General features: G+C 58.4%; 1 protein-coding gene across 6 annotated transcripts; it reads left to right on the forward strand.

The window, feature by feature from the left end:
• The first annotated feature begins 553 nt into the window (after positions 1 to 553).
• Positions 554 to 20,394, forward strand: GPRC5C (G protein-coupled receptor class C group 5 member C). 6 transcript variants are annotated; one of them, XM_012778721.3, is made up of 5 exons: positions 554 to 792; positions 11,172 to 12,257; positions 14,190 to 14,284; positions 16,344 to 16,493; positions 18,052 to 20,394. In XM_012778721.3, the coding sequence occupies exons 2-5, from the start codon at positions 11,204 to 11,206 to the stop codon at positions 18,082 to 18,084; spliced, it is 1,332 nt and encodes a 443-aa protein (XP_012634175.1). In that variant the 5' UTR covers positions 554 to 792; positions 11,172 to 11,203; the 3' UTR covers positions 18,085 to 20,394. The 6 variants fall into 6 exon arrangements, with proteins under 6 accessions (XP_012634175.1, XP_012634177.1, XP_012634181.1 ...); XM_012778723.3 differs by lacking the exon at positions 554 to 792 and adding an exon at positions 4,344 to 4,742; XM_012778727.3 differs by lacking the exon at positions 554 to 792 and adding an exon at positions 4,760 to 4,993.
• Positions 20,395 to 25,862: the final 5,468 nt, after the last annotated feature.

Genomic DNA, 25,862 nt, shown 5'->3' on the forward strand with positions numbered 1-25,862 from the left:
AATCAGGGAGGCAAGATGCCTGTGCATTAGATACACACGCCTGTCCACGACAGCAGCGTAAGAGCAGCAAGTGAGCCGAGAGGGGGAGCTCTCAGAGGGAGGAAGAGGTCTGTGGGGCAGGGGCACCAGCGAAACCTTCTGGAAGGAGTCCAGGGCTTTAAGGGGGCTGGATCGGGAGGGGCAGAGAGGAGGAGGAGGGCACCCTGGACTGAGAGTGGGGACAACGTGGATGAAGCCACAGAAGGCAAGTGGGCGTGGGGCAGACCAGGAGCAGCTCTCAGGCTGGAGGGAACATTTCCTGTGGGAAAGAGGAAGGAGGTGAGGCTGGTGTCCAGGGTGGGTACAAGTTGCGGAGGCCTCGAATGCCAGGCGGGGGAGTTTGGACTTTGACTGACAGGCAGTGGGAGCCGGCGAGGGTGTTGTGAGCAAGGAGTGCAGGAGTGAGGTCGGCACGGATCCCGCGCAGGCTGGGGGTTGGCAGGGCGCCTGGAGGAAGGCCGCCAGCAGGCGCGATCAGTTTGGGGGCTGAGCTAGCTGCTGGGGTGAGGTAGGTGCCCTCAGCCCCGAAACGCTCTCAGATTGGGGCGAGACTCGTCCTGAAGGTGGGGGAGCTAACTGCCACCTGGCTACACATTTCCTTTTTGACTTTGGAAGGGGTGGGGAGACCGAGTGGCCTGAATCCCTGCACCCCCGGCGTGAGGCCTGGTTCTCAGGAGTCGCTCAGCCTGTCGTGGGAGGCTGTCCAGACCGGGCTGCTCAGGAAACCCAGCTCTCTCCTTCCACGGGGCGTTGGTGAGTGGCCCCTGAGCCCGGGACTGGGAGGGCGGTGCGGGAGAAGCAGATTTCGTGGCCGCTGCGGAAGGGTTCGGCATCAGGTGACATTCCAGCAGGCACTGCCCGACGCCTGCTTCCGGGTGCATTTCCAGAGGGGCATCCATGGGCAGCCGGTTGTGGTGAATGAGTCCCAGCCCCTGGCTTCCTGCTTCTTAAGGGGCCACCTTGGTACCTGAGTCCTCTCAGAAAACCAGGTGGTTCCCGCTGCTCCAAGCAGGAAGTCCTCTGAGCCAAAGAGAAAAAGAGACTTGGCCAGACCCTGCAGCCTGGGCGGTGACCAGTTAATACGAGCCTGGGAGCCAGGGCGGGTGAGATGCTAACCCTGTCCACCGGCGGCTGTGGGGCACCTGCCACCCAGCACAGGATTCCCCGCCCCTACCTGTCTCGGAGCAGGAGCCCCACCCTCAGCTCAGTGAGGGACTATTCTCGCTCCACTGGGGCCCAGCTCCAAGATGGGGACATTGTACCCCCTAAGAAGAGGGAGGAGGTCTCCTACACCATAGAGGAGGAAATGGCTCCTGCAAGATCATGCAGTCCAGAACGCCTGCTGCCCAGGCAAATTGGGACGTCCCTCTAGGGGACATAACTGACCCCTGGCACCCCTGGGCAGGCTCCTCCAGGCCCCAAACCCTGGGCTCTGCTGCATGGCACTGCGAGCCCAGGGGAGGTGGCCTTCTCCAGCAGGGGCTGGGGCCTGCCTGCTTTCCAGGAAGGGTGGCCCGGGTGGTGGGGGGCACAGGGCAGAGGTGGCATTGTGCGCAAGTCCGCTGGTGTGACGGGGTAATATCAGCAGTACAGGTCACAGAACACGGGATATTCCACAAGCATCTACTGACAGAATCCACCGTGTACCCAGCTATGTGCCAGACGCTGGGGACAAGGAGATGAGTGAGACATGTCCCTGCTCTCGAGAAGGGCACAGTCTAATCAGGGAGACAGCAATTTAGAAGGTTAATTACGAACACTAGGATAGTTGATAAATAAACAAATGCATAACAGGCCGTGGGTAAGTAGGGCAGCTGAGGAAGGTGAGGAGGGTGCCCCATGCAGGAAGGGACATCAGGGCTGAGCTCTGAGGCAGGGGAGCTTTTTAAACATTTTTGGTCAGAGAGGGGGGTTAAGAGGGATGGGACATCAGAGGTCAAAGGACCGGCACAGGTGAAAGCCCGGGGCATGGCGTGGCCAGGCTATTCTTCTGATCATGGTAAACAGAACTGAAAGGATGTCAGAGAAATGGCTTGTCAAGAGTCTGTGCTAATAACTGTCAGAGCTCTTTCGCTGAAAGGCCCGAGGCTCACAGGCGAGGGACAGTCACGCCAGGAGAGGAGAGGCTGACCTGTGACCATCTGTAAGTGCCAGGCTTCTTCGAGGCACATTCCAGATGGGGCTTCATCTTGGAGGTGGTGCTGTCATCCCTGTGTTACAGGAGAGGAAAGTGGGGCTCAGAGAGGTGAAGTGACTCGCCTAGGCCACGCAGCTGGCAGGTGGCTCAGCCCTGGGCCTTGTCAGGACCTCAGACTTGTCAGAAAGCTTTTTCAGTGAATAAAGGTGGTTTCTTTCTGCCCGTGGAGACTGGAGCCCTGCGTGGGGCGGGTGCGGGTGGGGTGGGTACGGACAGGCTCCTGCAGAATCCAACACGTCCTGGAGCTCTATGAACAGCAGGTGCGCAGTGGCCACGTGGGACCACTTCTCAAAGTGGTACTTTTTGGTGAAAATGAAGCTCACAATGGGTTATATGCCTGCTGGGTTATTAGATCAGGGTGAGGGGCGTTTGGGGGGCACAGATGACCTGTGGCTGGGGTCTTGGAAAGCAAGGACACCTGCCCTAGAACTTCGTGCAGCAGTGCAGGCTCCCACCTCTGATCAGCACGACCCCAGGGGCTGGACGAAAGCAACCGAACAGAGATCCTGGGGACCCAGAGGCCCAGGTCATCTGCCCTGAGGGACGTGCTTTGTCCTTTGAAGGCAGATCCTGTTCCAGAAGTGAGATGGGGTGAACAGGGAAGCAGCAAACAGTTCCCAGAAAACTGCCCCACATTTCCACTGCCGTCTGCTGCGCAGGGCTGGGTGAGGGCAGGGCCAGGCTGCTGGGGTGCCCAGGTGCCTTTCGACATGACTCCCAGTGGCTGGCCAGGCCCCAGACACCCAGCCTCTCCCTGCCTGGGCAGGGAGGCAGGGAGAAGGGTTGTCTTTTTGGAGAATCTAGGTAGGGAAAAGAGTTTCTCAAGCCTGAAAATAAATCTGCAGGATCCACTATCGACCTCCTGCTTCTTAACGTCACAGTGTCTGGTCCCCCAGGCTGTTCCCCGGCACCTTCCCCCAATGGCCACGCGCTTATGATAATGAGCCACCCCTCCCAGCACGCCGAGTTCAGCTTTGCTGCCCAGGGTGACTTATCCAGCTCTCTTAGTTCTGACTGGCTGTTTCCCTTCCCAGCGTGGGCACCGGGCCGCCCAGACCAAACAAGCCTTTGCCTCCCTAGCATGGGGGTGGGAGGTGGATTTAGCCGGCGGGCCAGGAGTAGCGCGCCACTCGGCAGGAGCAAAGCGCTCTTGCTCTCAATATTTTAAAGAGACTGAAGCAATTCAGTCTTTGCCACCCTTGCCCAGCCAGCGAGGGCAAGGCACAGGAAGGGATGCAGGGTTCTAGAAAGCCAGGGCCTCTCCGCCAGCCCCGGCCGCTAAGCAAACATTCCCTTCTAGAGTCAGAAAACCGGAGTGCGAGGGGAGGAACCGGCCTGAGGTTTATCGCTCGGGCAACTCCGGGTGATTCATAGAGTGTAGACTCTGGGTTGTCATAGATCGAGGCACGCAAACAAACAGCCCCGGAGGTACCCCTCCCCTCTCCCTGCTCCCCCCACCTGGCTGCCCCCTAGCCCGTGACCAGCTGCCTCCCCTCCCCCTCGCGGGCGCCCGGGGCTGAGCAAACACGCCCAGCCGCCCGCCCCTCCACCGGCTGGCTCCGACCGGCGGCTGCTGGCGATCCCCAGACACGTCGGCGTCACGGGAGCCGGCACCCCGAGACCCAGCGCCCTGCCCTCCCTCCGCGTCCCCAGGGCCCCGGACAGGCGCAACACGCTCTCTCTTCTCGGTGCGCCTCGGCCCCTGCGGGCCTCGGGCGCAAGCTGAGTAGGCCTCGCCGCGCACCTCCCGCGGGGCCCGCCGCCCGGGGAAAGGCGGCCGGAAAATCTCCTCTTGTTTACAGGGCTGCAGAGGTCCCGGTCCGGAGTCACTTTCCTATTTCTGAGGCTCCCTTTCAGCAGATTCCAGAAACTGGAGGGGAAAGGATGGCAACTCGCGGATGCAGCCAGGGCAGGGAGTGGGGGTGGGGCGCGAGGGAACCTGACCTCGTGGAAAGGTCCCCGGCCGCGGGAGGGGCGGGACTCAGCGTCAGGGCCAATGTGTCCCGGAGCGCAGAGACCGCGGGGGCCGGGTTAGACACTGTACCTTGGGGAACAAAACCGTGAAGGCTAATTAGGACAAGTCGGAACAGGGAACGGGGACGCGGGGAGGGGAGCACGCGCTCCGAGTTGGGCAGTGTCTGGGGAGGTCGCAGGCAGCGCGGGAGCAGGGTGGCCGGGCCCAGGGCGACCTTTGTCCACGGTTCGGAGTTGCCCTGGACTCAGCCCACGCGTTAGGGGCAGGCGCGGTGGCAATCCCACGTACACTTGGTAACTGGGGTCCCAGGGAAAGACCGCGTGTCCGAGTGGCGGACACTCGTGGTGTGGTGTGTCCACGTGTGCAGGCTCGGGAGGGGAGGGGGCGTAGAGGCGTGACAAAGACGGACTTTGTGTCTGAGTGTGCGCCTCGCTCCAGCCCGGAGCAGCTAACCGCCCAGCGTGCGTCTCACGGGAGAGCCAGGACGAAGGTGACAAAGGCTGGGTGTCCGCCACGGAGAGTCGCGCCAAGGTACCCCCGCGCGTGGCGGATCGCGCGCGCTGGGAGATGCGGGGAGGGAGAGCCTGCCCGCTGGGGGTACCGGGCTGCACCCTACACCGCTGGCCCGAGGGAAAGCCGAGTCCTTAAAGTGAGTGCGCGCGAGTGTGCGCGCGCCCGCGTGCGGGGGCGTGGCAGTAAACAGCAACAACCCACACGCCAGCCCCGCCAGGAACTCCGCGCTCCCTCCGCGGCCGGAAAGTGCGACTCGGCCGAGCCCGGAGGTGAGTCTGGGCGGGGAGGGCCGGGCAGGCTTTGTTACTGTGCGAACGGATTAGACGTACCTGGAGCGCTGCGGGCGCCCGATAAGCGCCCTGAATGGAGGTGATGTCACGGTGATGCAGGCGCCAGCCCACCCTCGTTGGGAGAAAGGAGCGCTGCGCGGGGAGAGGCGGGCGCGAGAGCGAGCGATTGAGCGCGGCCGGCTCAGCCCGGGTCCCCGAGAGAGGCAGGCCCTGCGCCCCGATCCCCCGCCCGGGCCCCGCCACCCAGCCAGAGCTGGGCCTGGCCGCGCGCCCCGCGCCGAGTCCCTCCCACCCCCGCCCCTCCTGGGGCTGGAGTTGGCCCCGGACGCCGCGCCGGAGCCGGGCGGGCGGCGCGTCCCAGGTAAGGCAGCTGCCTCCCCGCTCCGCCCTCCCCTGGGCCGCCCGGGAGAGCCGGGTCTGGCTGGCTGGCGGGGAGCGGGCGGGGGCTGGAGATCCTGCGGGGCCGGGGACGCCGCGCCGACTCCGCTCGCTCGCACAAAGTTTCCAAACCCAAGCCGACTGGGGGCGGGGAGAGCCGATGTGCGGCTCGGCTCGGCGGGCGGGCGGGCAAAGGACTCCACCACCCGAGGCAAAAGTCTCCGCCGTCGGGGTCTCCGAAAGGCGCCCCTGCACCCCCTTGCCTCTCAGTGCGAGATCGCGGTCAACGGCGACGCTCGGTTGGCGTCCTCTCCGCCGCCCGCCTCCGTGGCTGGGGAGGGCAAGTTTCTGTGGCCCCAGGAAATGAGAGAGAGAGAGTGGCTGGCTCCGTCTTTCCGTTCGGAACGCCGGGGGAGCGCGGGTGTAGACCCCAGAAGCGCGGCCCTGAGCGAGGAGGGGGAGGCCGGGAATCTCCCAGCGGGGAGTTTGGAACTTCAGACTATCAAAGTGCGCCGACCGGCCGCTTCGTGCCGACTCCCTGCCGGGCTTTCCCAGCGTCTTTCCACCGCCGCCCCCAGGGAAACCCAATCGCTTAAAAACTCCGGGGTCTTGATCCCAAAGCCCCTGGACCAGAATGTGTGCGAGTTGGGTTTTGTCCTCCTGGAGCTCCCCCGCACCCATGTACCTTCAAATGTGGCCGGCGGAGGGAGTGCTGTTGGGGGGTGGGGCACATTCCAGAGTGACATTCCAGAGCAGACCCTGGGATCGAAGACTTCCGCGTCTCAGAATGTTAGGGGCGCTTTGGCCCCAGTGCTCACTCTTGGTGCTGAGGCTCCGGAAAGCCCCCGCCCCAACCTGGGCGTGGAGGTGGCTCCTCCCGGCACAGGCATCTCTCCTGCCCCTGCTTACTGGGCGGAGTAAACTTGGGAGCCCCTGGACAGTGGGGTAAGACAGTGGGACCGAGCCAGGGACTGAGAGAGAAAGATGGACGGGAGGGCGGGGAAGGCTGGAGGGCTGTCGGTGGGTCCATCCATCCCTCCCGGTAGGTTGCTGAGTGGTGGCAGATGGGAGGAAGAAGGATGCTCTGTGGTACCCTTGGGTGGGCCTCCCCAAAGAGGGGGCTGTCTGTGGTCATAGCATCTGTGAAGGTAACCCCTGGCCACGGGTCTTACTCTGTATCACCTGGGCAGTCGTGTGCAGCCCTGAGCTCTTTCCAGGGTGATGTCCTTTGCCCTGGCAGGGTGGAGGTGGGGAGGGAGGGGTCCCAGGGGTTTGTGGATGGTGGGGGGTGGTGAAGAGGGTGTTGCTCTGGAAGGTGAGAAGGCCTTGCTGTCTCCCTGTTGCTGGGTGAAGCCGGTGGGGCCTGGCTGGGCCTCAGAGCCCACCCTGTGCTGCTGCGGCCTCTCTGCTCCGCCTGGAGAGGGGAGAGGGAAGGGGATTGGGAACTGGATCTGGATCCGACCGACTCAGACCAGAGCTGGGGGCTGGGTGGCTAAGCCTGGGGAAAGGCCGATTTCAGAGGTGATTAAAAATATTTGTACAACCGATTCCAGGGAAGCGAAGCAAAAGGGCCTTTTTGTCCAGAAAATAATATGAGGCCGGGGCTGGGCTTCAGCTGTGGGGTGGGGGAGACCCACAGGGCGGGAGGAGCCCCCCCTCCCACCCCACTGCTTGAGTCCTCTGAGAACCTTTAAGCAGATGTGACTCCAGCATGGGGGAGGCCGTCCTCGATGGGGAGAAGTGGGTACTGAGTCCCTTTAGAGGGTTGTTTTCACGCCTACTGTGTTCAAGGCACAGCGCTAGCTAGCTGTTGCAGTAGACGCTAAGGCTTGTTCAGTGGCCTCCAAGCCACTGGAAGGGGATTCGAATGTTCAGGACTCAGAATGCTCAGTCTGAGTGCAGGGTCTAGAGGTTCTCAGGAGCAGAAGATTCTTCCAGTGCCCCGAGGAAGAGCCTCCAGGCAGAGCTCCGGTCCCTTAGCCACCATCTTAACAGGTGGCTAAATATGCACTTCTGGATGTCAAAGGTCTGCAGCTGAGCTCCCTTGAGCTTCCTTCTCTGTAACTTTCTTGTCTCCTGCAAGGATCCCTGTTGTAGGCCATAGACTAGAGCCATACCAGCTGGCCCAGTTTTCCCACCCGAGTCTGTGTAGTTCTGTCTCTCCACCTGCCCTTCCATTTCGAGGGTGAACCAGAGAAATAAAGGAATAAGGGATTTGGGGAGGGGAACGGGTTGTTTTGTCCAGGGCTAGTAAGTTACATGGCAGCTGGGCAGCAGCATGGCACCGGGAAGGGGCGAGGGGCAGATACAGGCTCCTGTTTTATTCCTTGGAAGTTCTCACATTGGAGGGCTTTGGCAGCAGAGGCAAGATGTGAGGAGTAAGGACCAGGACCAAGTTGTTGGTCACCAACAGCAAAGTCAGGAGGAGATTGGGGACCGGGGGAAGGACAGGCTTTGAAGCTCCCCTGACCCTTGCCCAAGTGCCTGATTGGGTTTTTGGGGCCCCGGGTTTGGTTTCTGTAATGATATGGCCGTTATCAGATTTGAACTTGTAGCCAGGCTTCAGCACCCTCTCCCCCTACATCCAGCCGGTCTTCAAATTGATTTTTTAGAAAAGATCACTGAGGTCCGGCTCTTATGGATTTACCTTTGGCCTTGATCTTTAAACTGGGATCAATATGTCCCCAATAAATCGATTATCTGAGGTTTTTTTTTTTTTTTTGCCAGACTCATCATTTCTTAAAGCACAACCCTGGCTATGCCCCCATCGTGCTAAAAACAGCCTTCGCTGGCTCCCTGTTGCCTTTAAAGTAAGGCCCCAAGTCCTCCCCTGTAGAATTTCTAATCTCTCAGCCAGCAGCTGCAACCTCCCCTTACAAACCCGGTTGATAGAACTTGATTTTTTTTTCTTCTTGCTGTGAACTTGGGCTCATCTCAGGGCTTCGACTTCCACGATCCTGCTTTTCCCTCTCCACCTTGCTCCCTTCTCCTACTCAGCCCTTCCCTGTCAGTCTCCAGGGCTCAGCTTCTTCCTGTCCCTGTCCCATGGCAGCGCCGGGGACCTGGTGCTTTTTATTAAATACTGAATAAAATGCTGTTGAACAGTCTTCTCTCTACCGAGGCCCTTAGTAGGAAGGCCTCTTCCTCTTCTGTGTTCCTGTAGCACCTTCCTCTCTCCTGCAGGTCCGTTCTGTTGTCTGGCATGCGGTTATTTTCTTCCTTGGGTAATCGTTTGCACATGTGCCCTAGCTCTCCTATTAGATTGAAATACTATCAAGTCGTGGGCTGTGTTTGTTCATCTTTGTATTTTCACAGCTCTAAGAATGACAGGCCTTGTCCCCTAGATGCACAGGAAATACTTGCTGATTCGGAATAATTGCTGTCTAAACTGGGACCTGGCGGACGGAGGGGGTGGGTGAGAAGCCCCTGGAGGTGCAGCTCGCGGGAGGCTGGGTCTCAGTGGCTGTCCCCAGTGTTCACTTCCACATTTACAACTTCAGCCCAAGTTCCAGCTGGTTGGCTGTGGGCCCAAAATGCCCTGGATGGAGTTAAACATTTAGGATCTCATAAAATGTTGTTATCCATAAATTATCTCCCTGGAGTGGCTCAATATTACTCCTTCCCCATTAGCCCTCTCTGACTCATCTTTTCTCTGTCCAGCACTTGTAAATAAAATACAGTTGATACTCTGATTTACGATTACACAAAATCCCCTACGGAAGCTTAAGTCACCACAGCCTAGGAGAGGTATAGGGGAAACGTGCTTTTGCATTGGAATCGAAGAGAAACTAGCTGTTACAGCACCAGTTATTTAGGAAAACTATAGCACATTTATGTAGGAATGTTAATTTTAAAAGTTAATGGTAAGCAAGTTGAATTGAAAGATGAGGAGGTAGCTGAGATGGCTAAAATGCCTAAAATATTTTTAAGTGGCATGCAGGATATCTTTTATTTCTTTTTTTTGAGATAGAGTCTTGCTCTGTCGCCTGGGCTAGAGTGCCTGGGCTAGAGTGCCCTGGCATCAGCCTTGCTCACAGCAACCTCAAATTCTTGGACTTAAGCAATCCTCCTGCCTCAGCTTCTTGAGTAGCTGGGACTACAGGTGCACTACCTGCCACCTAAGCCAGCTAATTTTTTCTATTTTTAGTAAAGATGAGGTCTGGATCTTGCTCAGGCTGGTCTGGAACTCCTGAGCCCAAGCAATCTTCCTGCCTTAGCCTCCCAGAGTGTTAGGTAGGATTACTGGCATGAGCCACCGTACCTGGCCAAGGATATCTTAAAGCACTTCAAAAATTGATCATATTTATTATGTTAATTTCACTTAATTTTATGAGTTTCATTTCCCCTGATTTAGTAAGTGTTCTTTTCACTTATCAATTATGGAGAGACAATTTCTATGACCTGGGATTTAGGATTTTTGTTTGCCTATTAAAAATTAAGTAGCTAGGAATGGTGAAAAACTGTAGGGAGATAAACTATGCAAACAATCCCCCAACCCCCTCCCAAAAAAGGAGGAAGAAAGGTGGTGGGGAGGATAGTGAGTTAGATAATGCCATTCCTCTGTCTGCCATTAGTGGTCACTATCAGCCCAGGAAAGCTTGGTTGCTGTCTTTCTGGAGAGTTCTGACAAAGAGGCAGAGTTGTTTGAACTAGTTGTTTGAACATGTGGAGTGAGTTAAATATGCAGTACCTGCATTTCATAGAATTTGGGGATTTATAACTTGCTTTTTAGAGCATTTAAATTTTCTGTGTTAGGTCTCCTCCAGGTAAATGCAAAGCCTTCGATTGGAAAACTCACTGATTTGATCTTTAATTTCTCTTAACCTGCCACACCTGTTACCTCCACTTCACGCAGGGAAATCCAATTGGTACTGGGGGCAGGGTTCGGTTTTCACTGGCACAGATCTGCAGCATTTGGTAGAGCTACAGTGAGTAGATGGCGTAAAATGTTTCCTTCTTGGTGTTAATAAAAGACATCTTTCTTGCCTTCTAGCTACTGTGTCTTAAAATCTTCCTTTAAAGATTAATTCCTTTGGGTTTTGCATTGTCCTTGCCTGGTTCTTGCTTTTAAAATGTTAATGTCTCATAGGAGGATTTTTGCATTAAGTCATTAATTAGCTGGGGAATTAGTTTATTTTGTCCTTGACTTCAGCATCTGAGCTAGACAGAAAACTTTGGATTCTAAAGAGACTTAGCACTAAAAGTGGGGAAATGAAGGGTAAAAAAGGGACGTGGTGGGAGGGATGTGGGAAAAGGTGGATAAATTTGACTCAGTTGTTCAACTCTCTCTCCATTTTTTTCTGATTGCGGGTTATGTCTGCCACAGGTGCTTATTATTAAGTACTTGTTGAGTGAATGAATGATTGAATGAATGATGCCATGGATTCAGGCATCACAGGAACAGGGTTAAAGAGCAGAGTATCTGACAGGGCAGAGAGGAAGAGCTGGATGGGTGCTGTGCTTGGTTTGAACTTGCTCACAAGCTCTTCCCCCATCAACCCTAACTGCAAGAGCTCAGGGAATATTTGAACCCAGGTAGAGAGGAGGGAACCAAAACTTCAGTGGCAGTTTCCCCCCTTTCCATGGCCAGGAATAGGGGTGCAGATGGGCTTCATCTTACTTGCCTCTCTGGCCAGTTGTTAAGAAGGACTCTGAAGCCCAGCGGAACTGTCTCATGACCAACTAGCACCATCTGCCCCAGTTCACGATGGGGAGGCAGCGCCATGTATGTTGGGGTCCGGCCTTGGACTGACCTTGCCCCTTCTCCCTCTGTCTCCAGGGACCCAGCTGGAGCCTGGCCTGGGTGCCAGGATGGCCACGCGTAAAGCCTTGCTGATGTGCCTGGGACTGCCTCTCTTCCTGTTCCCGGGGGCCCAGGCCCAGAACCAGGCCCCACCTGGCTGCAGCCCAGACCTCAACCCTCTCTACTACAACCTGTGTGACCGCGCTGGGGCTTGGGGCATCATCTTGGAGGCGGTGGCTGGGGCGGGCATCGTCACCACGTTCGTGCTCACCATCATCCTGGTGGCCAGCCTCCCCTTCGTGCAGGACACCAAGAAGCGGAGCCTGCTGGGGACCCAGGTGTTCTTCCTGCTGGGGACCCTGGGCCTCTTCTGCCTGGTGTTTGCCTGCGTGGTGAAGCCCGACTTCTCCACCTGTGCCTCCCGGCGCTTCCTGTTCGGGGTCCTGTTCGCCATCTGCTTCTCCTGCCTGGCGGCCCACGTCTTTGCCCTCAACTTCCTGGCCCGGAAGAACCACGGGCCGCGGGGCTGGGTGGTCTTCACCATGGCTCTGCTGCTGACCCTCGTGGAGGTCATCATCAACACGGAGTGGCTGATCCTCACGCTGGTCCGGGGAGGCGGCGAGGGCAGCCCTCCGGGCAACAGCAGCGCCGGGTGGACGGCGGCGGCCTCGCCCTGCGCCATCGCCAACATGGACTTCGTCACAGCGCTCATCTACGTCATGCTGCTGCTGCTGGGCGCCTTCTTGGGGGCTTGGCCCGCCCTGTGCGGCCGCTTCAAGCGCTGGCGCAAGCACGGCGTCTTCGTGCTGCTCGCCACGGCCACCTCCATCGCCATCTGGGTGGTGTGGATCGTCATGTACACCTACGGCAACAGGCAGCGCGACAGCCCCACCTGGGACGACCCCACGCTGGCCATCGCCCTGGCCGCCAACGCCTGGGCCTTTGTCCTCTTCTACGTCATCCCCGAGGTCTCCCAGGTGACCAAGGCCGGCCCAGAGCAGAGCTACCAGGGGGACATGTACCCCACCCGGGGCGTGGGCTACGAGACCATCCTGAAAGAGCAGAAGGGGCAGAGCATGTTCGTGGAGAACAAGGCCTTCTCCATGGACGAGCCGGCCGCAGGTGGGTCTCAGGGGACACCCCTCGTGTGGCCCCAGGTCTTTCCTGCGGGACAGGGAGCCAGTCCCTCCAGCAAAACCAGAGGTTCTTGAGGTTAGCTGTAGTTTTCTGCCTAACTGTCCCTAAACCCTATTTTTTGAAAGATTTTTTTCTGTATTCATGTGAGTCACGCATATATTCTCATCGTGAAATTTTAGACATTATAGGTAAGGAAAATTCCCCCCAGCTGCGTCTCCAGTCCTACCTTGCCTCCCATCCTGTTCGTCCCCAAACTGACCACTGCTGCCTGGTGTAATGTCTTCGTGTGGCTCAGTTTCCTCATTTGTAAAACTGGGATACTAATAGTGCCCATGTCACAGTGCTCTTGTGAGGCTTAGTCGGTGCACGTGCCCGGCCCGAGAAGAGCACTGGAGAAGTGCTAGCGGTTTGTCGTGTGCCTTACTGTTTTCACTGTTAATATTATCCTTCCGGAACTTGCTTTCCTATTACGTACGTCTCCATAATCATCTTAGTTTCCTTTAAAAGGAAATCTTTTTCAGTTAATTTTTTTTCTTTTTACTAAAGCACTTGTGGTGCCACATATTGATCACTTTTGTTACCTAAGGAACCTCTAGCATTTCTTGCGCACCTACTGTGTGCCAGGCCCCGTGCTGAGCCCCTTTCTGGTGTGTCCTGTTGCTGCAGCCCCTTCATCTGACATGGCTGGAAAGCCGGGGGCATGATCCCACAGCCCCCACCCTGGCCCCAGGCTCTGCTGATGCAGCTGCTTGGGGGCTTGAGAGTTTCTCAGCGGCCCAGTCATCATGCCCCAGCTGTGGGGCCGCTGCAGGCAGTGGAGGCTCCAGAGTCAGAGACATCCTGTCCCTTCTCCACACACTGTGAGATCCTCCTAACCCCTGCTTGGGGGAAAGAAGTGACCCTTGTCCTGCTGGGCACTGGATCTTTGATCTGACCACCTGGGCTGAACGCTGGCCCTACCCCAGAGTGGCCCCAGGCCACAGAGGGTGCGTGGGCGGGACAGGTGCCCCCCCCACCTGTGTATACCTGTTTGTCGGGGCCAAATAGTTCTCAGGCTTTGTCCTCTCATGGCAAACACTTCTGGGGCTGTGAGTTTTTATTTCTTTTTTTTTTTTTTTTTTCCTAACTGGAAAAATCAATAGAGCGAGCCCAGCACTTAGGAGCCCTATATAGGCTGCGGTCCCTCGGAGCTGCGGGCGGCCAGCCCTGCAGGAGCCAGACATCCGCCGTGCCGCCCCCGCAGCGAGCCTGCTCCTGGCCCCCGGGCTGGGTCAGCAGTTTTCCTCAGCAACCCTGGGAGTGCCCAGCGGGGTGGAACACACTGGGAAACCAACACCCCAGAGGCACAGAGAAGTATTCCTGGAGCTGAAAATAGTTCTGGACACTTGCCAAGGGGCCACAGGCCGGGCCGGGCACCAGTGTCCCTGGCGGGCTCCGGGTCGGTGTGTGGGGAAGGCGCCAGCTCTGCCCTGTGAGGACGGGACGGGGCTCGGCCGCGGGGTCTCAGCGGTGTTTACGGCAGCGCCTGGCAGCTGGCCCGCAGCGGTGGAGGCCAGAGCTGGAGGCTGGCCATCTTGGAAGGCAGCCGAAGGCCCATGTGCCCTCTTGGCCTCTGGCCCCGGGGGCGGATGGAGATGTGAAGGCTGCTGAAGGAGCGTTTTTCTGCGCTGTTGGGGCGGGGGCGGGGGGGGGGAGGCGTCCCACACTGCAGGGAAACTGAGCTGCGTTGTGCGCTCCCATGCACCTGGACACCTCACCCCCAAGCCAGCTACTCTTGGGTTAGATATTACACCAGGGCTAGCGTGGCCCGGGCTTCCCTCTTGCCTGCCCCCAGGAGAGCCCTGCTTGGGCTGTGGGAGGTGGGAACGGGGACCAAGAGTGCAGGGATCCTCACGCTGCTCCTGTTTTCCCTTGCAGCTAAGAGGCCTGTGTCGCCATACAGTGGCTACAATGGGCAGCTGCTGACCAGTGTGTACCAGCCCACCGAGATGGCCCTGATGCACAAAGTCCCGGTAAGTGGATTCCCCAGGGCCCTGTGACCCTGCTGGGGGCCACAGTGCAGCCTCAGTGGGCCCAGGGGAGGGTCCATGGGCCAGTGCAGGGTTGGGTGGAAGTGGTAGGGAGAGGGCAGGCTTCTCCACCTGGTGCGTCTACCTGGGGAACCCCGAGCCCCAGTTTTCAACCCCCTTTTCCCGGAGCTGATGTATCCATTGCCTTTAGCTACATTGCAGGGGCCTGCCCTGTGTCAGACAGGGGCCGGATGCCGTACTGAAGGCAGGATGAGCTCTCAGTGAGCTGGTGTGAGCTGCCGGCTTTACCCTAAAGAGCTCTGGGTGCAAAGGAGGGTCTCAGCCAGGTGCTCCCAAGGTGGGTGGGCCCCAAATGTGGCAGGTCTGGGTAGGCATTCACTTGTCAACCACAGCTGTCCCGGGAGGGCCTCCGGCTCCCCTCCCCCACCAGCAGGCAGCCAGTCTCGACCTCACACCTCCCCTGGGTTCAGAAACCAGATGCTCCATTAGCCGAGGGGGCGGGGGCGAGGGGGCAGGGGTGGTGGGAACAGGAAGAAGGTGGGTTGGATTCTCCCTCGCCCCATATATGTTCCTCCTCCCGGCTGGCAGTGGCTGTGGGGAGAGGTCAGTGACCCGTCTTGGCAGGATGCTGGGAACAGGAAGTGAGGAGGTCAGCGGGGTGGCGTTCTCATCCCCTCCCCGGACCTCTCTGTGAGCCTGAGCTTCCAGCCCCCGCTCCTTCCCCGTCCCTGAGCCTGAACCTGTGGCTGGAGCTGTGATGGGCAGAGGCTGCTGGTGCCCAGCCCTGGAGGAGAGGACAGCCACCAAGCCTTTCCTCAGTAGCCGCCCTCACTGTTGTTGCCCCTGACTCCCCAGTGCCTCGGGGTCCTGCTTCCTGGGGGGCGGGCGGTGGTCTGGACTAACAGGAATATTTGATCTGACGAGTCCTCAGATCACCAGCATTAGCGTCACCGGGAACTTGCTCAAAATGCAGATGGGGTGGGACCAGCGGAGGGGTGGAGCCAATGGGAGCATCCCTTCCTGCTATCACCTTGCTAGTTGAGATCTGCCACTCTGGGCGTGACTGCCCAATGCAGATCTGCAAATACTGCAAGTCAGGGCTCCCTCCCGCCGTCCCAGTTACCAGCCCACCGCTGGAGGGGGCAGGGGCGCTACAAGTGGGCATAACTTAACAAGGGGTCCAGGTGATGCTGCTGTACATCCAGGCCTGAGGCCACTGGTCTAGATGTTCCAGGGGCCACTCGGGGAGTAGGGAGTAGGAGGTCGCAACAGGCAGGAGGACCACCTGGATCTGATTGGATCGAGGGCTGGTTTGGGACCCTGGAGTTACAGAGGTTTGGTGGCAGCTCTCTCCCATAGGGATGAAGCAGGTGGGGCTAGGAATTCACCTCCCTTCCAGGTAGGAGCTGGGACAGGTGCCTCAGGACCCTCTCCACCCACAGCCGGTGTCTCACCCACATAGCAGCAAGACCAGGTTCCAGGCAGAGAATTCGGATTTTAAGACTCCAAATCAAGCTGGCCAGCCTGGACTCTTAGCCAGAGATATGTGGGCCTGCCCAGGGCCTCACAGCAGGGTGTCGTTGGCCGGAAAACCAGCATCTAGATGCTGTTGGGTGTTGTAGTGACCTTTGGTTTACCTGGGGAAAGATTCCAGGAGGAAGGAGCTGGGAGCTTTAGCAGACAGGCAGGACCAGCTGAGTGTGGCTTAAGGTTTGGCTTCTACTGGCCCCAAGGTTTCCCAGCAGGAGGGGGCGTGAGAAGAGGACCCTCTCTATGAAGCGCCAGGACCACCTAAGGTGTCCAGGGGCTCTGTCCCCATGCCCAAAGGCAGGGTAAGATAAGGGCTTGAGGTCACCCCCGTTTCCAGAAGTGGAGTCGGCCATCCCGGGCCGCCGCTGGGTCCCGGCCAGAGGGGCAGCGGGGCCGAGGAGAGGGAGCTGGCAGGCACCGTCCTGCAGGAAGCAGAGTGTTTGTGCATCCGCCCTGGCGGAACCTGGCTCCCGAAGCCCCTGACTGTGAGACCGCCTGTCCTTCCTTCCAGTCCGAAGGAGCTTACGACATCATCCTCCCACGGGCCACAGCCAACAGCCAGGTGATGGGCAGTGCCAACTCGACGCTGCGGGCTGAAGACATGTACTCGGCCCAGAGCCACCAGGCGGCCACACCGTCGAAAGACAGCAAGAACTCTCAGGTCTTTAGAAACCCCTACGTGTGGGACTGAGTCAGTGGCAGCCAGGAGGGACGGGCGGATCTGGGGAGGGCCCTCGGGACCTGGCCTGGGCAAGGGACTCCCGGGCTCCCCTCCCCCTTGCTGGCCCGGGGCAGCTCGTCCTCCGAGCCGGGAGGCCCTCCCCCTGCCAATGTCCTGGGTGCCCCCACCTGCTACTCAGTGTTTGTGGAGTCTCCGGCTTCATGCCAGGGTCACCGCGGCGGTCGAGCTCCGGCCAGACAGTGTTGTTCTTGGGGTGGTGGCCGGTCCGCACCTGCATATGCTGGAGATTCCTGCAACCTCGGGCGCTTTGGGCCTTGCTCCTCTGTGAGGATCAAGGGTGCCTAATAAACGTGTTTCTGCTTTATTAACTCTTGCTCTGGGATCGTGGTTTCCGATGAGCCTCTCCTCCGCCATGGCCCATAGCCGATGCCGCCGCCTCCTCCCTCCAAATCCAGCTCTCATTTAAGGCTGCTGTGGGATTTTCCTTCCGCGCCTCCAAGCAGCCACTGCCCCTCCCCGGCAAAGGGTGTCTGTGCTGTGTGCGGGCAGAACGAACACCTGGGCTCGGCGGTGCCTGCCGTGCAGCCCGTATCCGGGCTTGTCTGAAACTAGGCACCTTCCTCTGCCCCAGGCCCCCAGTGGCTGTGGGGACAGAACAGGGAAGGCGGGCCCACAAGCAGACCATTCCGTGTGTACGGGAAGGTGAACTAATTTCAGCTCCTTGGGGGGACCGATAGTTAAGGTCCCCGGGGGGATGAGGTGAGAGCCATTCTGCTCCAGGCTACAGATCACGCTGTGTGTAGCGAGGGGAAGGGAAGGGCCTGGAGTTGTTGACAGAGTGGGTTGACAAAGGTGGAAAGGGTCAGCCACGTCCTGGTTGGTTCGTTCCTGGGTGGTGAAGTGCCCATTGGCTCTTACCTTATGGCAAACGAAAGCCTTTCCTTGTGGGCTCATGTTAAGCCGGAGGAGGGCGGGAGTGGTATTCCCTTCCAGACTCAGAATCCCGGAACCAGGCCATGTTAGGGTTAGCCAGGGCCTTAGGGGTCACTATCTCCCCCCACCGTTTCCAGGTAAGCAGGCTGGCCCAGAGAGTTCTAGGGGGCCAGGCTAAGACTGGCCAGGCTGTCCCGAGGCTTTGACATCCGCAGCCTTTCCCCTTGGTCCACCCTGGGATGGCCAGTGCCAGGGCCCGTGCGGATGAGACAGCAGTGTCCCGACCCTTGGACGCTGGCTCAGGTCTTTGCAGGGGGGTTGCCAAGCCTGCCCCAGGGAGCCTGTTCCTTCCAGGCTTGGGAACGTTTCTCCCCAGCTAGTCAGAAGCTATTTTCTGACACCGGTTGTAGTGGGAAAAAAATGTTTTTGTGGAGAGGGAGAGAAGAAAGGTTGCTGGACAAAAATAAAACTTCTCCCAGGCTTCTCCTTCTGTGTTCAGATTGCACCAGCCTCCTGGGGACCGAAACCCTTTCTTTTTTAGTAAAAGCCAGCACTTGGGCCCCGGGCGGTCCCCTTTGACTCTTGTTCTTTCTGGTTACTTTAGGCTCAGTCCCCGCAAAGTAAAACGAGATGGTAGAAGCCCTCTTCCCTGGACTGCACGTCGCCCTGATGTCCTCAGTACTCTGTACCCAGGCTGGGCAGGGCCCAGCACCTCTCCCGTTCTTGTCACTGGAGCTGGGAGGGACCGGAGGCCACCGGCCGAAGCAGTGGACTGAGTGGGGGCCCTGTGAAGCCCTGAGTGTATGGCTGGGGCCTTAGGGCCACCCCCTTCCTGCCCAGCCCAACCTCCTGGTCCCCAAGTGGCTCTGGCTGCAAAGAGTGGTCTGCAGACCCTAGCCTCCCTCCATCCCCCCCAGAATCCCCCTGCCACCAGATCACAGCCCCTGTGTCCCCATGCCCAGCTCTTCCAGGTGGCCATCATTTCTCCTCTGAATGACAGGCCCCAGATGCCCCATCTTGATGCTGTGGACCTTCCTGGCCTGGCCATTTTTGGTGTCTGGCATCAGCTTGTGCCACCCTACACCCAGGTGGATCTCCTCCCCCGTGAGTCTTGGGAGCCAAGTCATGGCAGAAATTGGCCCTTGCCCTTCTCTTCAAGGCCTCTTGCCAGCACCACCCGGGCTTTGGAAGGCCGTTGAGACAGCGGCAGGGCCCCGCCTGAGGCCTGGACACACACTGCTTCTCTTTGCGGCCTCTGGGTCCTGGATCTGAGCCCCCGGGGTGCTTTGCTGGTGAGGCCCTTCCACCATCACCCCGAGGCCTTCCTGCCTGCCCACCAGCCATCCGCTGACCACTGGGGTTTCCGGCCCTGCCTGATCTCTGCTCCCAGCCGCCCTCGCCGTCTGGGACCAGGACGCCCGCGCTGTTCCCAGCCGGGGAAGCAGTCTTCCTCCAGCACTACCTCACGGACAACCACGAAGGCGCTGGGGTCGGTGACGGGCACGGTGGCTCTGCACCGTTTAAGTGCCCGCAGACGTCCTCCCTGGCCCTTCTGCCTTGTCTGCTTCTGGTTTCCCAGCCGGTGCAGAAGGTGGCTCCTGGGGCCGGGGCAGGTGTCAGCGCTGAAGTTCCTGGATCGCACAGGCTCTGGGCGAGCAGCAGGGGCTGGCCGTGGCCACCAGATGTCTCTGGCCAGGGTCTGGGGGGGTCCCTTGGGAGACATGGATGGGGTCTAGGCTGCATGTTCGGCACCAGCCGGGCTTCCTGCAGCGGACGGACTGGGGTCTAGGCCTCTCCCATGACTGAGACTCGGGGGCTGTGGGAGGCCCCTCAGGCAGGGGGACCCAGGACTAAAGATTGTGCTGTGTCCCGATGGGCAGACGTGCACGTTCCTACCTCACCATGAGCAGCAGGTATTTTTGGGACGCCTGGACGTGCTGCTGCTGCTTTCACCACTGGAGGAGCCTCTTGTGTCCTCGGCCTTAGGACCTGCTCCAGAGGGTCCTGATGGTCACCCAGGGAAGGGAGGTTGGGGGCTTCTTGGGACCTGCATGGTGCTGGCACCAGGGACAGATGGGCACAGCTCCGGGCTTGCGGGAAGGTGATCTCTGCAGCATCCTCTTGGCTGGGTGGGCCCCGCCCTTGGGTAGCAGACAGAGTGACTTGCCCAAGGGGGCCCCCTGTGTGCCCCTAGAGCTCAGTCCTCAGCCCGGCATCACCTCTGGGTTCCAAGGTGGAGGCTGAGGACAAGCAGCTCTGCAGTGCCACCCTCGTGGCCCCCACAGCCTGCCTTTGTCACAGGAGTGTTTTTCCAAAGCTAAGTTAGGTGAGCAGTCCCCGCAGAGTAGGACTGTGCTCCCAAGTGTCACGCCCCCCACCCTCTGTTGCGCCGGTTGCTCAATTCCATGAATTGTTTCCCTATCGTGGAAGGGAAGGGGAGCTCTGCGCATCTCACTGCTCTCCTCTACTCACCGGCCCAAGTCCCTTACGGTGAGTAGGTCACCATCCCGCTTCTCTGGGTGATAGTTTCACAGAGTCCCTGGCAGCCCAGGCAGCCAGAGGGTGCAGCGAACGTGGGTTTGAACCCAAGTCCTCCTGGGGTCTGCAGGGAGGCTCAGGAGGGATGGGCTTCCAGAAGATGCAGGTCTGCCTGGATTCAGGACTACCAGGTGGTGTTCCCTGCTCACTCTGGCCGCGGCCGAGCGCAGGAGATAGCTGTGGTTTTAGGAGTGAGGGAGGCGCTTTCTCTGCCATGGTGGAGCTGCACTGCAGCCTTGCATGCAGGAGAACTAGAAGGAGCAGGGACCTGTTGGAGGATCTTCATCATCATCCGGCCAACACCGCCCACCACTGTCAAACCACGGAGCTCGAAGCACAGTTTGGACTTCACAACCGCTCCAAATTAAATGACCTTACCCTCCGTTTGCGAGGGATCACTGCCACTGAATTCCTGTGTGTTCGTGAAGTTTTTCTGGGATTTATTAATCTATATCTCCCCCATCACCCGTGCCCAGACCCCTTGCCTTCTATGCTGACAAAGGCTGTTTGACCCCAATTAACCTTTTTCTTGGTTGGGGATTTCTTTTAAAGGGGAAAACCAGGCTTTTAAAAACCACTGAGCTCTCAACCAGCTGAGGCCAGAGACCGGTGACCCCCGACACAAGACGTGTGCAGGGGTGGGGCAGGGAGGGGGGCAACCCTGTAGCAGCCCTGGTGTGGCTGGTGGAGGCAGCTGGGACAGCCCACTGGGTGACATACTCAGCACGCAGAAAGGCGTGGTGGGGCTCCCGATGGTGGATGCCCAACAAGGAAGACCTGCCAGGTGCCACGCCCAGAATGCTCTCCTGGCCCTCTGCTCACTGCCACAGCAAAACAGGGCAGAGCTTGAGTGGCTTGCCCGAGGCGGTGTAGCTTGGAAGGGTCTGTCAGCCCCAGCCCATTCTCACCAAGGCTAACCTTTCCCCAGCCCCGGAGGACGTGCCAAGGTCAGGCACAGGTGCCGGTGGCCAGACTGTTTCCTGTCTGCTGTCTCCACTCCGGGCTCTCCAGGAAGCTGCAGCCCCTGATCTCAGCAGCCACATGAATTATTTAGCATCTGCACCAGCGCGCAGCGCTCTGACCTCATCCTCCTTGAGGGAAGGTTGCTGATCTGCAGAGGCTGGGTGGCGGGTCACTCTGGGGTACCGGAGACTGAGAGGGACACCAGTGCCCTCAGGGGAGGAGGTGGGGACCAGAGGCCCAACAGATCTCAGCAGGAGGCAGCTCTGCAGAGCAGAGAGAGCGAGACTCAGAAATCAGGACCACGGTTCAGATCCCAGCCATTACAGCTCTAGTACCTTGGGCAGCACCCCTGACCTTCCCTCAGTCTCCTCGTCTGAAAAATGGGGCTACCGATACACTGGCCTCATGTTTGGCATTCTGGCCCCTCCAGGTCACCCCGATGAGAGTCACGGCCAAGGCGGAGCATCCAGGCACCAGCTGTCCCGTGCTCCCTGCCCAGCCCAGCTGGTCCCCCGGCCACATTGCACTGTTCACTGCCCACCCTCCTGGTCCTGGGTTGTGCCTTGGGCACCGGTCCCCAGAATGGGTGACGTGGTGGGTTGCCGGGTTTGGAGTGGGCTGCTAGGGAGGGAAACAGCCCTGCAGCAGCGCCCCAGCTGGCAGGGCAGAAGGGCTAACAGGGCGCAGGTGGGTCTGCAGGGCATGCTGGGAGTCTGAGAAGCCTGGCTGAAGAGCTGGGGGCTGAGAACCGAGCTGCGAATTTCAGACTGTCGGCAAAGGCCTCCTGGGCACCTGCTCTGGGGCTGCAGATGGGGAGGACCTGGCCCCTGCTTTTGCCAGGTGAGGCCGGGGGCCGAGGTGGGAGTGCTCGTGGTGGGTTCAGCCGGTGCGTGTTGGCATTGGGCAGGCAGCTGCCTTTCACGAGCTTCCTTTCCGCCACCAGCTCCTGTCCGGCACGGCATGCTCCGGCCACGGCCAGGCTCCGACTGGCTCTGTGGGCTGGGGCAGCTCCCTTGCTCCTCCCTCAGTTTCCTCATCTGTAAAGTGGACCCCACTTTTCAAGAGCGAGACCTCTTGGCCGGGCGCGGTGGCTCACGCCTGTAGTCCTAGCACTCTGGGAGGCCGAGGCGGGCGGATTGCTCGAGGTCAGGAGTTCGAAACCAGCCTGAGCAAGAGTGAGACCCCGTCTCTACTATAAATAGAAAGAAACTAATTGGCCAGCTAATATATATAGAAAAAATTAGCCGGGCATGGTGGCGCATGCCTGTAGTCCCAGCTACTCGGGAGGCTGAGGCAGTAGGATCGCTGAGCCCCGGAGTTTGAGGTTGCTGTGAGCTAGGCTGACGCCACGGCACTCACTCTAGCCTGGGCAACAAAGCGAGACTCTGTCTCCAAAAAAAAAAAAAAAAAAAAAAACAAGAGCGAGACCTCATCTCTACTAAAATTAGAAAAAATCAGGCAGGCAACTAAAAGTAGAAACAAACAATGGGCCGGGCGTGGTGGCGCACACCTGTAGTCCCAGGTACTCGGGACTGAGGCAGGAGGATCGCTTGAGCCCAGGAGTTTGCGGTTGCTGTGAGCTATGAGGGCACCACTGCACTCTACCTGGGGCAATAGAATGAGACTCTGTCTCAAAAAAAAAAAGTAAATTGCATATTTTTTAAAAATTCATGTGAAAAAAGGAAAGGGGGCCTGGAGTGTAGCGGCGGTTCCCCCAGCAGCCTGCAGCGTCCTGCGTGTCCCTGCCCCGCCCTCACAGAAGCCAGGCCGAGCAACTTGGACTCCCTCCTGCCTCACCTCTGCCTCCAGGGACCATCACGCAGCTTTCACCTACGTTTCCAGTCCCCTCTCCCCTTGGGAGGGTTTCTGCGGGTGGAGGGCCTGAGGGGTGGGGTGTGTGATTGTATCATGTTTGTGGCATGGGGCTCCCACCCTCCGCCCCACCCTTGCTAAATAATCCTGAGAGGACTGAATTAGATTTACATCGAGGGGACAGATCGGTATGCCGTCACCATTTGCTATCTGTGTGTCGTTCGTCGTTATAAAACATGCCGTGTCCCGCGGGACAGACGATCACAGCCGCGGGAATAGCATTTGGTCATTAATTCACTCATTCAGCAGTTCTTCATCAATATTTATCAAAGGCTGTTCCCTGCCGTTCTTCTAATTGCCGCCAGTTCCCACACTGATCGCTCCCCTAGCACCCATGTCTGTCCGGCACACGATTTTACCTGCTCGGATCTGAGAATCCCATCGTCCCAGGTCACCGCAGCCAGGTGTCTGCGAGGAGCCGCAGGTGCGAATTCTACAGCTACTTTGTCACACCAGTAGATGCTGGTTATGCTCTCGGGTCTGCAGGGACAAAGTCAGCCCCCTGACGTGTATGGCTCAATGCACCTGTGTGGGCATGAGGCTCGCTTCATGGGGACTCTGTCGGTCACCTGGGAAAGGCTGTGTCCCAGTTGGAAAGTGGAGCCCAGGGGACAGCTTGGGCTGGGATGGGGGACTTTCTACTTGGGCATGATTGAGACAGTCAAGAGGGGAGTTTCTGAGTCATTAGAAGGCACTTTCCCTGTGGGCACCAGTGGGTACAGAGCCTGGTATATTCGTTTGCTAAGGCTGCCTAAGAAAGTACCACAGACTGGGATGGGCAAAGTGGCTCACGCCTGCAATCCCAGCACTTTGGGAGGCTGAGGCAGGAGGATCACTTGAGCCCCAGCATTCGAGACCAGTTTGGGCAATATAGCAGAAAACTTGTCTCTACTAAAAAAAAAAAAAAAAAAAAAAAAATTAGCTAGTCAGTGTGGTGGCACCTGCAGTCCCAGCTACTCAGGAGGCTGAGGCAGGAGGACAGCTTCAGCCCAGGAGTTGGAGGCTGCAGTGAGCTATGGCCATGCCACTTCATTCCAGAGTGGGTGACAGAGCAAGACCCTGTTTGGAAGACAAAGTACCATGCACTGGGTGATTTAAATAACAGAAAATTATCATGCCAGAGTTCTGGAGGTTGGAAGTCCAAAATCAAGTTGTCAGCAGGTTGGTTCCTGCCAAGCGCTGTGAGGCAAGGACCTGCTCCAGGCCTCTGTCCTTGGCTTGTGGGTGGCGTCTTCTCCCTATATCTTCACATTGTCTTCCCTGTTCACATCTTTTTGTCCAAATGTCTTTTTTCTAAGGATGCCATCGTATTGGATTAGGGCCCAACATAATGACCGAATTTTACCTCTGTAACAGTCCTATCCCCAAATAAGGTCGCATTCTGAGGCTGTGGGGGTGAGAACTTCAACATGTGAATCTTCGGGCACGAGCCTGCAGGTAACACCTGCGTGTAGTCCCCTGTTCCGACCCGAGGCATGAGGGTGCCTGAGCCCCTGTGACCCTTTCCAGATGCTGGGATCATAAAGGAAGTTCAACCCTGCCCCGGGGAAAGAGAGCTATCCCAACAGCCTCAGGTTGCAAAACACTTGGGACAATGATTTTATAATAAAAGGGCCAACCCAACGGTGGACGGGGCAGGCTTTCTGGACAAGCAGGGCTCCCGGGGGCCAGCAGGGAAAGGAGAGTCAGGGGACAGAGACAGGACTTGGAGGATTCGGAGCGACTGCCCCTCGGGTCTGGAGGAATCTCGTGTTAGTTTCATGCCAGCCTGGGAAGTTCTGGGTTTTATTTTCTTAAGGTTGTAAGTTCCCTTCTGGGCTCCTTCTTCTTCTACATTGCAAACCCTGAAATCCTTTCCTCTGGTCATAGCCACTTCACCTCCACCCTCCCACCTTCTCTGGATTTACTCCTCACACTGGGACCCCCATCTTCCAGCACCCAGAGGGCATTGTGTAAACGGGTGCGGCGGCCACAGCCTCACCAGTGACAAACAGGAGGTCCAGGCTACCACCGCCTCTTGCCGAACGATTGCAGCAGCCTCCTGGCTTCCTCCCTTACCCCGCCCCTGTCAGTCATTCCTAATGCAGCTTTGGAAGAATCCAGATCACCAGCACTTAGATATCTTTCTGTTGCTCAGGCGATGCTTTAACTAACGTTTCTGATCCTCGACGTTGCAAAGGCACAGTGAGTGCCACATTGAATTCTCCGCTTGGACTCCAGGGCCCTCCTTCTAGATGGGGTGCTCACTTTAATGGCCCAGACCTCCTGGAACCCGAGAGGGATCCAGAGATTATTTAGGGGAAGCTGGGGAGCTGCAATCTTCATACCCCCCCATGCTGGCACCAGCGGGCTCTTTAAACTCACTCCAACTGAGTCATTTCATCCAACACTGATCTATGATTTGCCTACCCTGTGCCATGCACGGCTCTGTCCCGCCCCACCCGCCACTACCGAGCACCAGTAGAGTGCCCGGTCTCCCCATAACTCCCGTGCGGTAGGGTTTCCTACTCTGGCACGATCTCGGGAATCATCTGGAGGGGTTTGTTAGAACGACCCATTCCCAGGCCCCAGCCCGAGAGAATGCTGATTCAGCCGGTCTGGGCCCGGCGCCAGAATCTGTCTTCTTACCCAGGACCCCTGGTGTCTGTCGCTGCCAGCAGAGCTCCGGGCCCTCTGCCGTAGGGGAAAGAGACAGGTTAAAACCGTCCTCACCCCTGACCTGGCCGTCCTGTGAGGGCTGCCTGGGGGTCAGGAGAAGGAGCTGAGTGACCGAGCCACTGGGGCGGCTTCTCGGCGATCCTTTCCTCGCTTTCTTGGTGGCAGGGGTGGGGAGGACGGTGGTGGGAGGTGAGGGGTGTAAAAGAGGGAACAGGTGGACAACCCAAGGCTGAGGTCCCCCAATGTCCCCGTGACTGCGGGTCCACTTGGGGACAGGCCAGACGTTCTCCTGTATTTTCCAAGGGCTCCGCCCACCCTCCTCCCAGAATCCCTCAAGAAGGACAGAGATCAAGTGGGCTGAGAAGGAGGGCGCCGGGCTGGGGC

The sequence above is a fragment of the Microcebus murinus genome, chromosome 18 (genome assembly GCF_040939455.1).
Source record: "Microcebus murinus isolate Inina chromosome 18, M.murinus_Inina_mat1.0, whole genome shotgun sequence".
In the NCBI taxonomy this organism is placed as follows: domain Eukaryota; kingdom Metazoa; phylum Chordata; class Mammalia; order Primates; family Cheirogaleidae; genus Microcebus; species Microcebus murinus.